At 36.0% G+C, this 16872-nt stretch overlaps 1 protein-coding gene across 1 annotated transcript; it reads left to right on the top strand.

Annotated features, from left to right (window-relative positions):
- The first annotated feature begins 1172 nt into the window (after window positions 1-1172).
- Window positions 1173-12124, top strand: LOC149830479 (homogentisate solanesyltransferase, chloroplastic-like). Its single transcript, XM_090016541.1, has 10 exons — window positions 1173-1557; window positions 3727-3848; window positions 3991-4137; window positions 4570-4795; window positions 6884-6957; window positions 7077-7169; window positions 7646-7763; window positions 8248-8310; window positions 9555-9587; window positions 11843-12124. The coding sequence occupies exons 1-10, from the start codon at window positions 1294-1296 to the stop codon at window positions 11915-11917; spliced, it is 1215 nt and encodes a 404-aa protein (XP_089872667.1). The 5' UTR covers window positions 1173-1293; the 3' UTR covers window positions 11918-12124.
- Window positions 12125-16872: the final 4748 nt, after the last annotated feature.

Raw genomic sequence — 16872 nt, 5'->3', positions numbered from 1 at the left:
CCATTTTCCTTGACAACAAATGGCTATGTTCTACCAAATCGGTTCCACTCATCCCCTGTGTCATCTTCGTACCCATCCTTGGGTTTCATTGATGCAAATTGTTTTGATCAGATCGGACTCCATAGATGTGATCTGCATCATTCTTTTTAGTGAACATCGACATTTAAATTTCCAAAATCTGACTTGTGTGCAGGATTTTTTGACGATTCAAAATTCGATGGTTGGTAAAACACATAATTGTGTAATGTAAAAAAATCATATTTTTTTCATAAAAAAAAACTATTTAAGGGTCGATTCTTATTAAATTGAACTTGTTGAATCCAGTTATAAGGTCAGATTTGATGGCATGGTCACTAATACGTGGAGACATAATGCAGTCATCAGGAGGATCGCTAATGTTCTCCGCATGAATCAATACCCTAGCACAACTACGAAACAAAAAAAAAAAACTAATGCCTTTTTTTTATAGATACTTTTAAGAATACAGTGTTTATGGATACAAATGCCTTTTTTTTGTTGTTTTCCATGAAATTAATTTTAAAGTTGTGATATACATGTTTTTTAGTGGGGATTGGCTTCTAAATTGTCTGAATATGACAAGTTTGCAGATTCTTATAATGCTTCAAAAATCAATGGCCTACAATGTACATACTTTTCTTAAATCATAAAATGGTATTTTTGTCCAAAAAAACATGATTCAAAAGCTGATCTCTGAGATTTTGGCCATGCAGAATCCATTTATGAGGTACCCTTGGATCAAAACAGCCTGCACCATGCTGATTTAAGAAGTGTTTGTTCCTACAAATGTTTGTAACATTTTATGAGTTAATACTTGGTGCTAAGGAAGGTATAAAACTATTGACTCGAAATCAGCTTCATTTATCAATTCAAATAAATTTTTTGGTAAACTTAATCCTATAGATGTGATATATAAGATTTATTTAGTAGAAAATAAGTTTTTATTCATGTGAGTGTGACAGTCAAGCATGTTTTTTAAGGAGCTTAAAAAAAATGGCCCGTAATGTGCCAAAATTTTATGACTTAAAAATCATATTTCTACATAAAAAAACTCTGATCTCCAGATCAATAGTTCCATAACCCTCGTTAATACCAAATATAAACCTACATTTTACCCTCTCACATAAATTGGTAGAAAATACACTTCGTATGATCGTCGCAAGCCTCAGATAAGGAGAGACATAAAAGCACCTCCTCCTCTTCTCGTGTCTATTCCTACTCTCTCGCTCTCTCTCTTTGGGTTTTGTTGGTCATCACCATCTTCCTTCAACCGTCATGGACCATGCTGTACTCGCACATCTGCCGAGCTCCACCTCACTCTCATTCCCTCGCTTCTCTGCAAAACATGACACGATCAGGAGGAGCACGGCGCTTTCAACCCCTCGATTTGGGATTTCGACGCGTACCCACTCGTCGAATCCCGCTGCTCACGCTCTCTTTGTGAGGCCCGTAACAGTCATTCCAGTGGAGAAGGTTGGGGGAGGGCGCAGGTGCACCTCGCCGTCCGGCCCGGCCAATCGACGGTCCTTCTCCGTCCGGGTATTTCTTCTTTCTGCTTTCGTTTCATTGTTTTTTTCTCGCTGCTAAGCGATTTCAGGCCTCACGTGCTCCGTCAGAATGTAGGAATCTGTCGCTTGGTACCCTCTGAATCCGTTTTTATATGAATGTAGTAGTTTATCTTCGAATGCTGCTTTTGGGGAATCAGCTATAAGAGAAAGATCAAAAGTGTTACCGGAAGAAGATAACCAAAATGGAGTTCGGAGACTAACGGAATGAAATTTCTGGCAGGCTTCCAACAAAAAAAAGGCCGAAAAGCTAAGAGAATAAAAGAGAATAACCCATCTATGCTTCTTTGTACATAGTCACATGGCTTACTATCATTATACAGCTGCAATTTTCGGCATCTGCTACTTGTGATGCACTTGTTTTGCAATTTATCAAGGCCCTGTTCGTACTGAAATTTGTGCCAACCGAAATACCTGTTGAACTTTGTTGTGTGTAACCCATTTTTTTCTATGATAAAAGTTATACATAATGGTGGATTGAATCATGTGATTTGAATAATCCAATTTAATTGGTGCCAATTCAAGTTTATCCACTGTCAGCGTCAAGAGGAAGGGGTGAATGGTCTATCCAAACGGGAGCATCTAAGCATAGAATGCATTAGAGATCGTGGTGGCTAAGTAGAGACAGGTTGTGGTGGAAAGCTCTCATCAGCTTCTAGGACAGGAATTTCTTCAAAATTATCAACATTGTTGTGTGTAGCATGTGATATGAACAAAAACAGTGTACGGTACCGTTATAGTTCCATGGATTTTTTCTTGAAGCTAAATGACGCTTGATGATCCCAAATGCTGAATCTTACCCATTAGGAATTCCAGGGATTCTGATGAAGGAGCAAGACCGAGACACCACCGGGTCTATAGGGTCCATTTGGATCCATTTTGGTTATTTGAGTTTTTTGTAATTATTTAAGTGAATGTTGGATTTTGGGTTAAGTTTTGGATCTATCTCAGATCCATCATAGGATTAGGGTTTCTAGGGTCTCTCTGGGTTTTCTATATATATTCATTGTAAAGTGGAGAGAGGAGTTTGCTGAATGAATTATTGATGATTTTTAGTTATTTTCCTTCAATTTTCTTACTTTTCTTAAGTCCATAGTTTCTTAGTTGCCTTAGGGTATCAATTCGTGCAGGGTTCAGGAGAGATCCTCCTGTTCACTGCATCAGATTCCTTCCCAACTCGCTTGCTAGCATCGAACTAGATGCACTAGAAATAGTATTGGTCAATTACTTATTCTTTATACTAGCAGAACATCTGTCTAAAACGATGACATGCATAAGTGACATTGAGTCAAATGCAGTGGAAGCTGTTACATTGATCAAGTGCTTCAGTTTTAGTCACCCGTGTTTGTCACCCATGGGTTGAGAAGTCTTTTTTTCCCTGTAGAATTGTCTAATGGCCTATTCTATTACTTGATAGTGTTTTTCTCTTGCCTTCTCATTTGATGGGTCTGTATATGTTCCACCACCTATGTAACACGGACTCTTCTAACAGGGTACCACACCCGCATCGCACCGCACCCATGCGGGTGCAACACTTGGACACGACTTCCTTTGTGTCAGGTGAAGTCAACCACACTGATGTCTGTTTCTGTCCAAAAGCAGATTAAGTTAACACTAACCAAGTCCAGTTTTATCTATATTATATATAAATACATAAATGCACACACATACATATAGTGTTAACTTAAAACTGTTTATATATATATACCCTCCCCGCACTCCCGCACCCAAGTTTTTTTAAAGTACCGCATCGCCGCATCCGCACCTGCACATATGTGACATAGTCCACCACCTATCTTATCAGCCATTGTTAGGATCACTTCCCTTTAAGGAGAATCAAAGTGTTCAATGCTATTAAAGTACAGAAACTGAAAAGTGTCTTTCCAGTGTTTTGATAAATTCAATGCGTATATTGCCTATATTTGATGCAGGTGTATTAATAGTATCAGTTATCTTTTACTTTTTTTCCCCATTATCCATAGATTTAATGCTGTCATCAGACACATGGAGCACTTATATGCAAAGAGTGTATTTTAATCTATCTTGTCATAAATATTCCAAGAACAATAGCATCTAAGACTCATGTTTGTTTTAATTTAGTTATTTTTGTCTTGTCATAAGGTGAATTTAATGCACTTGACAGGCATGTACTAAAATTGGAGCGGCTGGTTCGAATCCATTAATAAAAAAAATTTCACAATTCAGTGATGCGTGTTGGAGATTTCTGAGACCTCATACAATTCGTGGGACAGCCTTAGGATCTGTGTAAGTTTAACCTAAAGGGTGTTCCATTTTAATATGGTTTTGGTTGGGGTATTGACTGATTTCCTGCCTTATCAACTGGAGTCTTGATTATATTTGTATTTAAATGGATTGTTGATCTTTCATCTTTACCACTTATTTCCAGAGCTTTGGTGGCCAGAGCCTTGATTGAGAACCCAGAACTGATAAACTGGTCACTTTTGTTGAAAGCTGTTTCTGGGCTATTTGCACTTATCTGTGGGAATGGCTATATAGTGGGAATCAATCAAATATATGACATCGGAATTGATAAGTATGTGAGATACTAAGAACATCATGTTACTGTCTCTTGTATTATTGTCAGAATTTTGGGTTAATGCATTAAAAATATGCAAGTATTTGTTACTCATTGTATTGACATACTCTGTTTGTCAGATATTGTTTATGTGTTAAACATTCTACTTCTAAAATGTTTTAGTACTCTGAATGAAAACCCTTTTTGCATTAATATTCTGTAGCCCCTTTGGAATGTTTGATACATGCACCTTCAAGCACACCCGTGCACTCTCGCTCATGACCTGTATGTCAAAACCAGTATGATTCTTCATGATGAATATTGCATCCAGATACATTTTGAAATGCACCTTTTTATTCTTAGTTGAATTTCTTCTTGTTTCCCTTTTTTGTGTCCATAAAACTCTGAACTAATATTTATTTTCCATCTGATTGTTCCCTGGTTTTGTAGGGTAAACAAACCTTATTTACCTATAGCTGCTGGGGATCTTTCAGTTCAGTCAGCGTGGCTTCTAGTCTTAGGTTTTGGGATAGCTGGTCTTACAATAGTCTCATCAAACTTTGGAACATTCATCACAGCTTTGTACAGTCTTGGTCTCTTTCTGGGTACCATTTACTCTGTTCCTCCTTTTAGATTGAAGAGATTCCCAGTTGCTGCATTTCTTATAATTGCTACAGTAAGTTGCAATCTACCCTAATCATGTTCTTTAAGGACAAACATGGAGGTTGTCTTTCTGTAATGCATATCCAAATTGATAGATTTTTAATCTGTCCACCAATTGCGTGAATTTAGTGGCATGTTGAGTCTTTTCCTTGCTATTAACATTTTGAGAAAAAACTCTTCTAAATAAATGGTATAGATATATCCATAATTTTGGACATTGTGCATTTTGTTGCTTCAAGATATGCTTTGAATCCAACAGAATGTAGCACTCAGACCTTTGTAGTCATGGTGACAATGAATATGGGCAACCCTTCAGATTAAGTTTCTTCTTAACATGATACTAAGATAGATGGTTGATTTTCTCACCAGGTCTTGTGCCAATTTCTGATTTGCATCTTAATGATTTAATATTGTAACAGATTTTACTATTTTGAATAAATGTAACTTGACCTGGATACTGAATTAGAGTTGGTTTGATGAATTAAATCAAAGTTGCAGGTAGTTGAAAGATTAGCACATGGTTGTGCATTGTTGAGAGCTTGGGTTGAAATACTTGCTCTGAGTAGGAAGGGAATTTTTGATTTTTTGGTGAAAGCAATTGCTTGGTGCATCAATGATTAGAATGAAACATTTGTCCCAACAGCGAATAAATTATTCAGATAGCCTCTCATGCAATTGGTTTAGAAAGTGGGTTAGGAATGAACGGAAGTTAAGGATGCATAAATACAGTTAAAACTACTGGTTTGACCATCATTCTTCATTAGTGTACACACGAGAGAGTTTTGTTTCGATTGTAGCTTGCTGCTAGTGGTTGCATGTATTGGTTCTCTGCAGAATCTTGACTTTCTGCATGCTGAACAACGGACTTGTGTCAGAAGTACTAGTCTTTGTTTACATTGTCTAGTTAACTTTAATTTGATTAACCTCATGCATTCAATTCTAACCCAGATGACTACACCAATAACTTCTGCAACTCAGGGTTGGGTTGAACTTCTTACAGAATCAGTATGTTCACACGGTATAACAGAGGTATTAGTCTTTGTATGTAGTTAACTTTGATTTGGCTAACCAAGGGCATTCAACCCAAAATTGACTGGACTAAATACTGTACAGGTCAGGTTGGGTTGAACTCTTTACAGAATCAATATGGGAAATACACAATAATTCCTTTATAAGCTCTTAGGAATTCGAGAAATATTATACATAACTCATTCCACTAATGTAAATTAATCTTAGATACACTCCTTTATCTCTCTATTGCAAAAAGCAAAAATGAACTGCACATATATGATTTCATGCAGTTCAAATGCCTTTTTTCTTCTAATATGCCTTACCTTCATGCAGACCATCATTTGTTCGGTTTTCACAGTATGAATCTTAAACCTAAAAGATACATAGATCCATGGTTAAATTGATCTGATAGGGCATATGGAACATCTGCATAAAACTTGTTTTATGGATGCCACAAGTTCTAGAATATTCCATCACAAAAACAATAAGCAAATGGGACATACAAGGATATGCAACAACTTATGGAATCTAATTTTATATTTCTTAAACATAATAATTGATATTATATGCTTGGAGGTTGAACAAGTTTATCTGTTCTAATAATCCTTATACAAAGGATATATTTTTACTTGTTGAAATCAAATGTCAGTCTTACTCTTTTTTTTGGGTTAAATTGGCAATCTCAGAGTCCATGCAGACGGTGGGCATTTCAAATACACACATACATATGTACATGCAAACAGACAAACATAAATGCATGTATATTCACATTTGTATGTATAATGGGTATTTTGTAGAATCTGTCCTGTAAATGATGTTCACATGAATATCTTCTGAAGTGAATAATGCCTTGGATTTTATGATGTTGATTTTAAAGCATGGTATGAGATTTTAAGATTCTTCTACTCTTTATCTTCAAATTTTAAGCCATCATCTGCTGTTTTAGTTCATTTTGCTTAGACTTGATTAAAGAGTTCTTTAATTCCTCCAGCAGCATATGCTCAACACTTTTGATAATGAATATGGAATTGTGTGAGTCAGAACCTTTTCCCTTTGAACTTATTATTCCCATTTGAAATTAATGTTTTAGGTTCGTGGTTTTCTTCTAAATTTTGGCGTGTATTATGCCACTAGAGCAGCCTTAGGTCTGAAGTTTCAATGGAGGTAAACTATTTGCCCAAAAACTATGGCATACAGATTTTTCACGAAGAGCTTGCATTTGGCCCAATTCAGTATAGTAGCTTGATTGCAAGTTGGCTTGACCATACAATCTCTTCTTGCAGCGCAGCTGTTCTTTTTATCACAATCTTTGTGACAGTGTTCGCATTGGTCATTGCCATAACTAAAGATCTTTCAGATGTGGAGGGAGACCGCAAGTAAGACATCATCATTCATCAGTTATGCTAGTTTGAGAGAATTCTATGCACCTTTTGTTCCAGTCTATAATTGAATGTACATAGCATATCTAGTGACTCGTCCTTTGATTTGATATTATTGTAGTGCTTACTAATTTGCAAAACGATTATCAACTTCCCTTGGTACCAAGTTTTCATTGGACAATGAAACCCATTATCCTGGTGCAGATGTTGTCATCTGAGTTTAGATCACACTTTAATTACTTTCTGTTAGTTCTTGTCAACACAGAGCACATTGTTCTTTGTCATCCAATATCAGATTCTGCTTTTCTTCTATGCGTGTGTGTAAACTTTTTTTAGTCAGTTGCTCTATTCTTGATTGAAGGCTTCTATTCTTTGTTGGGTACACCAGTGATGTAGTCTTCTATCTTCTGGAAGATATTATAGAAATAATAATCGTTTATTTTCTCACTTGTCATGAAAATCATGTCTTTCAGGTTCCAGATATCAACTTTAGCAACCAAACTTGGCGTTAGAAATATTTCATTTCTTGGATCAGGCCTTTTGCTGGCAAACTATGTTGGAGCTATACTTGCAGCAACTTATTTTCCTTTGGTGAGCTGGAATTTTTTTACTGGATCCTCTCTAATAAAAATTCTTCCTGAAATTTTCATAACTGATCTTTGGTGCATTATTCCCTTTGTTTATATTGAAATCTGGTTGAGCTGAAGATAGCTCCTTTTTTATGGTTAACTTTACTTGATTCCATGCTCTATCATGTTTATTGACTGCTCAAATGATGTGCATATTCACCATTTAATACTTTGAAACGCAAAGTGAGTGCATGAGCAAACAGTCATGTTGGAGAAAAAGGTTCAATGATTTTCTGTAAACAGTCATGTTGGAGAAAAAGGTTCAATGATTTTCTGAAGCCGCATATAGAAGTTTAGATTTTTCTTTTCCAAATATCTGTCATCTTTTTTGTGCACCTGATATCACACATTTGGGAGAACCACAATGTTTGCTTGACTATTAGATATTCTCATAGTCACTGCTTTTCCAGGACACATTTCTGATCAAAAGATTACATGTTTTGTAGGCTTTCAAACGGAATTTAATGATAATAGCACATGCGGTCTTGGCATCAACTTTGACTTTTCAGGTGAAGGATTTTTTATCTGTTTAACTATGATGAATTCTTGTTTTTCCTTCAAGTATGCATTATTATTTTTGGTCAATTCCCAAATAATTTTCACTTTATTCTTCTATTATTGCACACACTGACTATGTTAGGTAGAGACTTGTTTTCTCCAGTATCTCCTAAAACTGTAGGATCATTATTTATTTTGGCCTGCCCTAATGCTTAATTATCAAGAACTTTATATAAGTTTATCCTGCTCTCAAAAACACTTTCTAGGGTGAATGGTTTTGGGAAGGCATTTGTAGGATTCACCAAGGAGTAGGGGATTTAATTTTTTTATTTATTCACCCGAAAATGTTCACCATGCTGAGTGATATTTATCAATTCCATAATTGGATGACATCCACTTCTCCAACTCCAGATGCCCTTCAACAGCTAGCTCCCAAATAGAGCCTTAAGATACACTTGTTCAGTTAAACGTCATCTATTTCTAGATAATTTTATATTGGTCACTCTCTGTACCTATTCAGTTCTCAAATGCCTATCTACAAGTTGCTATATTCGTCACAGCTCCCTTTGTATGCCTTATATTACAAAGATGTGTGTCCATGAATAGCAGGTTCATTATGCAGATTTCCTCTACAAAAGAACTGCAAATACCATGTTCATAATTAGGCCCTTTGTTTACTGAATGTCTTTCAATAGATATCCATGAACATGCCTATGCATCTATGTCACATAGGTGCGGATGCGGGTACGGGTGTGGATGTGGCGATACAGCACTTTAAAAAAACTTTGGGTGCGGGGAGGGTACATATATATATATATAATTTTTAACAGTTTTAAGTTAACACTACATGTATGTGTGTGCATTTATGTATTTATATATATAATATAAATAAAACTGGACTTTGTTAGGGTTAACTGAATCTACTTTTGGACAGAAATGGACCTCAGTATGGTTGACTTCACCTGACACTAAGGAAGCCGTGCCCAAGTGTAGCACCCGCATGGGTGCGGGTGCGGGTGCGCTGCCCTGTTAGAAGAGTCCATGTTGCATAGCTATGCATGCATTGCAACATGTCCATTGGTTTATAGCAACATGTATCATGAAGACGTACGTTTAGAATATGTGAATCGATGTAATATCCGTATGTTGATTGCAGGGATCTGTTTAGGGTGGAATGAATGCATTAGTATGCTGTATTTTAGCTTTTGTATACTAGTTATGTTAATGATCTCTTTTTCACTCTTTTCTTTGGCAGTCGTCGGTACTGGAAAAGTCAAACTATACCAAGGTAAACACTAATATTCAGTTCAAATATATCAACATTTTGTTGTATAACTATTTTTTGGCTCCCATACATTCCAATGGCTTTTGAAGAAGTTTATGAACATGCCAAAATTTTAACCAGTGATGATAATTTGTAGTGACTAAGTAACCAACTACGTAGCCTTCCTTTTATAGAGTTTTGATTGTTCAAGGAATAGGAAACAGTAAATCAATCTTACAGAATCTGCTATAAATAATTCACATTTTAAACAATTGCATCTAATTGTAGTGCTTATTATATTTAGCTTACCAACACTGCTTTGAGAATATTCTAAATGAGTTTAGGAAATGCATACACATTACACATGCATGCACACACACATACATACTTTTAACAAAAGGCGGAACTAGAAGAGATACAGATGCAGAACTAAGAAAGAAGTGGAATGCTCATCCACATTATTTTCCTGTAAGTGCCACAATTTTCTTTATGATGGCCACAAGAGTCCTCCAACCTTTTATTAAGTAGCTTTTACTATATTTATTATGGGGGCACTTTTTTGGGTTTTAAACAGGTCAATTGAAAAGGATGATCAAACAAGAGATAAACATGAAAATCTGGTTGCTTTTAAAAACCTTTCATTCATCTCCTATTAGATGCGTTTGGCCACACTAGTTATCCCTCATGGACCTCATCAAGGTATTTCCAGTTTTTGACATCACGAGTTTGTAACCGATTAATTCTTTCTTCTTGAAAGAGAAAATCTAGAACTATGTGGCTAAGCGTCACACAATTGCTGGTCTGTATCCTGATTTGGACTCAGTTATGGATCACTATTGGCTATATTTAGACCCACGTGGCTGCACCTTGGTTGGAACAACGCTCCAAATAATATTGAATTTGTGAGAAAGATGGAGAGAAAAATGGGTTTACAACTTCTCACATTCCTCTTGATTTTAGTATTTTTAGAAAAAGCACAATTTCGGTGTATTCTGCATAGAGAATCAAGTCAATTTTATGATGTTCATATAATTGCAATGCTGAAGTATTCAGGGAATCAGCAAAACACAGATTCAAGATTTTTGGGATAAATTCTGCCATACCCTCACATATGGCACCAGATATTTGTTGGACCCCTTTTTGTTTGAAATAACTATGTAATCATGCGTCATTTTCCTCCCTTAACAATGGACTGACTTTGGAAAATGAGCTGACTTGGCCAGGAGGCAGATTTTGGTCATCCCTTCTGATAAGAGCTTCCAAGCAGTGATACGAAGGAAAAACTAAATTTCAGGTGGCGGAAAGGAAAGCAGAAACTTTTAAGGGTTGAGTCATGGTCACTGGAAACTCCTACATACTATTGAAGTTTGCTTTTCTTAAAGTAGCTTCCAAAAGCTGGAAGCTGAATACTTTTGATATGCTTCCAAGAACATAAGAATCATGACTTTTGAACATGGGAATTGCAGCAATTTTTCAAAGGGAAATACACTAAATAATTAAAGGATTGTGATTTAACTGGAAATTTCATAATTTAGTTAAGACACAGAGGAAACAGAGGAATATTCATGTTTGTAATATTCAAAGACTTATTAAATAATTGAGCCAAGGTTTTCTCAAAAGTTTTGAAATGTTATTTCCATTATAAGTAGAAGAATGTGTTTACCTTTACATGCCACATGCTTACTATTACAAATTTTAATGCTAAATTTATTTGTTATTGGCTACTTGCTGGTTAATATGGTGTAGGTGTTTATACGAGTTTCTTGATTTTATCTCTGTGCATGTAATAGACCAATTTTATAATCATTGACACATAATCAGAAAGATGAGAAATTTCTTTTAAATTTCCTTAGTGTTATAATAAATACATTCCAATTCTCTATATGGCTTAAGATTTTAGTTATCTAATTTTGGATGTAATTATATTGTATAATAACTTTCACCACCTTGAATTCTAAAAAAACTTTATAATTCACGTATTAAACATCTCATAGTCGTTTCTCTTCCAATGTCACATGAACTTAAAAATTCCTCTCATATATGTTTTTAGTTTTTATGTGGATGAAGAGTTTGGTTAGTCTTGGAGATCATCTCTAGTCTGAATTTAAAAAAAACTGTCACTAAAGCCCTTCCCATTTCTGTCATCCTTGGCTTGGTTCATCAACCTATTTACTCATTTGGAGTTATTCACATTCTTGGTTATTGAGTGAATTCTTTTGTTTGTTGACAAGTAGTGTGGGTGTCTCCAGACTAATGTATATCCTATTCGTATTCTGCAGGAAGCAATATCAAAGTTCTACCGGTTCATATGGAATCTCTTCTACACCGAGTATATTATCTTCCCTCTCATATAAGCAGGAGAGAGAGAGAGAGAGAGAGAGAGAGAGAGAGAGAGAGAGAGAGAGAGAGAGAGAGAGAGAGAGTTGTTTTGGTGTTTAATATTTATTCAATTGATCATGTAAATTATTAATTTGTAGCCAATATGTTGCAATCTTCACTAGAAATATTCTGTAGCAAATTCAATGTTGTACTCACGTGAGGAATTGTCTTTCTTTTTGTTTTCATTCTTCCCTCATCTCTTTGTGCTCGTGATATCCGCTTATAGATAGATATGTGTTGTTTTTTTCTCTTCGAATTCGATAATTTAGTGAGATATATGGGTATTTATAGTTTCCTAGTGTCAAACATGTTTGTAGGCTTCCCTTAAAAAAAAAGCAAGAATCCTTTTGAGGTCTCAGTGGTGTTTATAAGTACTCCAGCTTTGAAGGAGCAAGGATTATTCCCCACACCCCCAACAAAAAGGGTGATTTTTAAGATGAAGTTTATATATATATATATATAGGAAAATGAAAACCTACAAAATGCAAAACCTACTAAATGAAACATGATAGTAGATTTTTGATGCATTTTTTGAAATTCTGACCCCATAGATGTGTTCAACACTATTGATTGACTAGAAATTGATACTTGGATCATGCATTTTGGATGAAAAAAATGGTATTTGAAGCTTCAAAATTTTATGAAAATTGTAAGCTGTTGATTTTTGAAACTTTATAAAAACCTATCCATGCATCGAAATCAAATATTCCAATAAGTGATTCTTATAAAAACAAGCATATGTGGGCGGAATTTTGAAAAAGCACCAAAAATTCATGAAAATTCAATAGTAGGTTTCATTTAAGTAGGTTTTCATTTCCTTATATATATATATATATGTGTGTGTGTGTGTGTGTGTGTGTGTGTGTGTGTGTGTGTGGAAGGAAAACCCTCCAACCAAAGGAAGGTCTTAAAATCCACACATGGGTGACATTTCTTCTCTTACAATTGAGTTTTTAATTGATGAGACTTTATTATTGGACTTTTATTATTTATTTAGCAAGTAATATACTTTAAAATATAATTTTTTAATATTTAGATGTGTTTTTAAAGTGCTAAAATTTGATGGCTGGTAGGAGCTGTCAGTGTCTCCATGTGGTGGATGTTGCAGGTTCAAAACCCCAGTGCTGTGGTTGAATAATAAGTGGTGGGGTTCCACCTAACCCCAGCTTTCCTTTAAAAAAAAATTTGATGGCTGATAATATTTTGTATTATAAAATTTTAAATGCATTTTGAGTTGTCAATTTTTCATGTTTGGAAAAACATATTTAGATGTCATAAAATCTTTGTGTAATTCATATTTTTTACTAAATAAATTATAAAGAACTCGAACGGGATCGTCCAACCAAAGAAAGGTTCAAAATCTACAGCCAACGGTGATCAAACGGCTTTCCTTCCCCAATACTTGTTTCATATATTTGTTCTTTGTAATTTATTTATTTAGAAATATGCTTTACACAAAGACTTTATGACATAAAGCATGTGAAAAATTGACAGCTCACAATTCATTTAGAACTTTACAATACAAAGTATTGTGGGCCTTTGATTTTCAGCATTTTAAAAAATGCATGTAAACGTCAAAAATTCCTAATCCAAAACATGTTCACTAGATGAATGATAAAAATTTCATATGTAAAGTCTTGATTAATGAAAAACTTGATCATTAGAGAAGAAACAATTACAGATTTTGGACTTTCCTTTGGTTTGACAGTCTCCCTAAGATCAAATATATAAGGTCTGATCCATGAAACACTTAAACGTTGGATAAGAAGAGTTTTTTGATCATTGATTGTAGATTTTAGACATTCCTTTGGTTGGATGATTTTCTCTCTCTCTCTCTCTCTCTCTCTCTCTCTCTCTCTCTCTATATATATATATATATATATATATATATATATATATATATATATATATATATATATATATATATATATATATATATATATATATATATATATATATATATATATATATATATATGCACACACATACATGGATCAAATGCATTCACGTTGTACACTTTGAGTGTGCAAACATGCACCTCCCATATAAGGATGCAAACGGGCCGCATCTGGTTTGCCTTTGTCACAACACTTGTATTTCTTGACACCCTTCAATGGATGACGGCCCTCGCCAAAGGTCACAGTTTGCCTTCTTTACAACACTTGTATTTTTTTTCTCACACTACCCCAAAACCCACACCCTACCCAACACAATTCATCTTACCACTTTTCTTTATGAAATAGGAAAGTCTCCAAACCTTTAAAAAGAATCCTCTATGAACTCAGCCAAAAAAACAAAGTCCCGATCGGGTGCAATCACATGACATAAAATTTGTGCATTAAGCACCTGATCACCCTCCATCAGGCATTGAGCCCCACAACTGACAGTCCTGTCCCCAAGATGGAGGGTGATCAGGTGCTTAATGCACAAATATTTGTGCAATTATATTGCACTTGATCTTATGTGGGTCTCATTGTGGACCTATTCAAGCCACATGATGACACTGACCCGTTTGCATCCCTATTATGGTACGTCCAAAAAGCTTGATGGTTTCCCTCATGAAAAAAAGGAAAAAAAAATTGGAGCAAGAACGAACTTACCCTGGAGACGAGAACACCAAACCTAAATGGCTAAATGGCAGGGGACCTCATTGGGCATCTAGAAATCTTCCTGTAATGGCGATCTCCTTTGAATGGATCTAACATTAAGCACAATCTTCTATTTCATTTGGTGCTTTAAGCTCTTGTGAACTTTTTTTTTTTCTAAGACTGGATAAAATTTAAACGTATAAAGTAAGGATGAAAATGGGTTAGATCAGTAACAGTTAAATACATGGGGGAGCCAGATCTGATCAGATCCAGTACAGCTAAAAATTGTAAAACCTCAATCCTGGATCCAACCCATTTGCATTCGTAGTATAAAGTGTTCGCTCCAAGCACATATAAACCATAGCCATACATGAGGGTGCCCTTTATATGTCCAGTTGACTTGGGTTACAAATAGATTGGATATAGTAGGATATCATCTGAGTCCAACATGTTATTTCCAGATTTGAATCCTTAAAACACGATCCAAAATGTGCGATCAAAGTGGATTTGGATCTGTTAAACTGAATCACTTTCAAATGTTCCTCAGATTTAGATTAGTATTTTAAGTCCGATTATAATCTAGATTCAGATTAGAATTCTATCTGAGTGTATTTGTTGCATACAAATAGCTTGTTCTGTTCCCTTTTTACCAGATCATGTATTACCACAAATTTTAGATATATGATTTGGATCTGGTCTGCATTCAAGCACTTGTTTACATTTTGGATTTGGATTTAGATTTGATTCAGGTAAGATCTGACCCCGTTGCACCTCTAGTGGACAATGTGTTCATGACATAGGCCTAACCACCGTGGTGGTTTCCCATGTGGTCAGCGGGGTCCTGTCTCAAGCTGAAGGCTCATGATCGAATTCTGCTGGCCAATCGCGGCTGTCATTGCTTTATCACGGTTGGAGCACCTAAGGCTGGGTGGTCATGTCCCCAACCCGGAGTTTTACCTCGCAGAGAGGTGAGCCTATTAAATGACCCATTTCTCGGTGAGGGTTTTCCTTTGTCATAAAAAAAAGACAAGTCTATCAGAGAATGTTGTGAAGGGAGAGTAGTAGAATTTTTGAGGGAAAGACTCCAAAAGTCTAATCAAACATGCAGGTTCAACCTTCGGGCGTGCTGGCTTGCATTCCATGTGATTCCAATTCACAGGGTGGACAATGTGATTTAGAATCACATCAGAAAAGTGAGAAAAATGTCCCCAAATGTGCAATTTTCAATCTCGCTGCCTTATTTTCTCACGTTTACTTGCATGTGAGAAATGGGACAAATAATAACCATTCTTTCGCAACTGTGAGAAAAGGATGGGCATTTGGGGTGAAGCAAACATACATAAAATTCTATCAACTTTCAACCTTTTGTCATAGAATCCAATTTTAAGCAGTACACATAAGTTATGAAAGACATGCAAAAGGTCAATGGGTTCCCACAATTCGCATGGAAAAGGTTAATATAGTGTAGGATCATGCATCATGAGATGACTGGCGGATGATGCATGCATGCCCATATTCCAAGGCCAATCATAATTCTTAGAATGAAATTGCTATGATGGAAATGTATAGATGCATGATGATATTCTCAACCATGCAAAGATGGTGACCCCAAGGGATTGCCCACATGGTTTTGGGGTCGTGGATAAAAAGATACCCTCTTACCTCGAGTTCGAGTCCATGCGTCGGCACCCCCTTCTAGAATTATGGTGAAGCAAAGTGTCTATTTGGGGTCAAAGGGAGTGCCACGGTTCTACATCGCCAAAAAAGAGACCATAGATATTGTTGAAAATTTTTGTGTAATAGGTGGAACCGAAGCTTGGAAGCGTGCAACAATGATGTTTTCTTAAAAGCTACAGTTGCACAACCAAGGTTGCACCTCCCTTCTCTACCAACCACTCGTAACATTGAGTAGGCTGGCCACCATGACACAACTACCCTGAACAGCTTCATGTAAAAAGAGAAAGAGAAAGAGAAAAAGAGAGAGCACGAAGAAGCGAGTGTGAAGAAGCGTGCAACAGTGATGTTTTCTTAAAAGCGACAGTTGCACAACCAAGGTTGCACCTCCCTTCTCTACCAACCACTCATAACATTGAGTAGGCTGGCCACCATGACACAACTACCCTGAACAGCTTCATGTAAAAAGAGAAAGAGAAAGAGAGAGCACGACGAGTGTGAAGAAGAGCTAAGCGCGTTGATGGAATGACGGATTTATATAGACCCCAACAGAACGATCTAGAGGATAGTCTGCATGGGTTCATAAAGGCTAAATGGGTAAGCATGCACCCATTTAAGGCCTCAAACAACCACCCAAACTGGCTACACCCCAACCCAACTCGGTTACA

This window comes from Nuphar pumila, chromosome 8 (genome assembly GCF_984573655.1).
Source record: "Nuphar pumila chromosome 8, dmNupPumi1.hap1.1, whole genome shotgun sequence".
In the NCBI taxonomy this organism is placed as follows: domain Eukaryota; kingdom Viridiplantae; phylum Streptophyta; class Magnoliopsida; order Nymphaeales; family Nymphaeaceae; genus Nuphar; species Nuphar pumila.
Note: the sequence above shows the minus strand (reverse complement) of the source record. Positions and strands in the feature narration are given on the sequence as shown.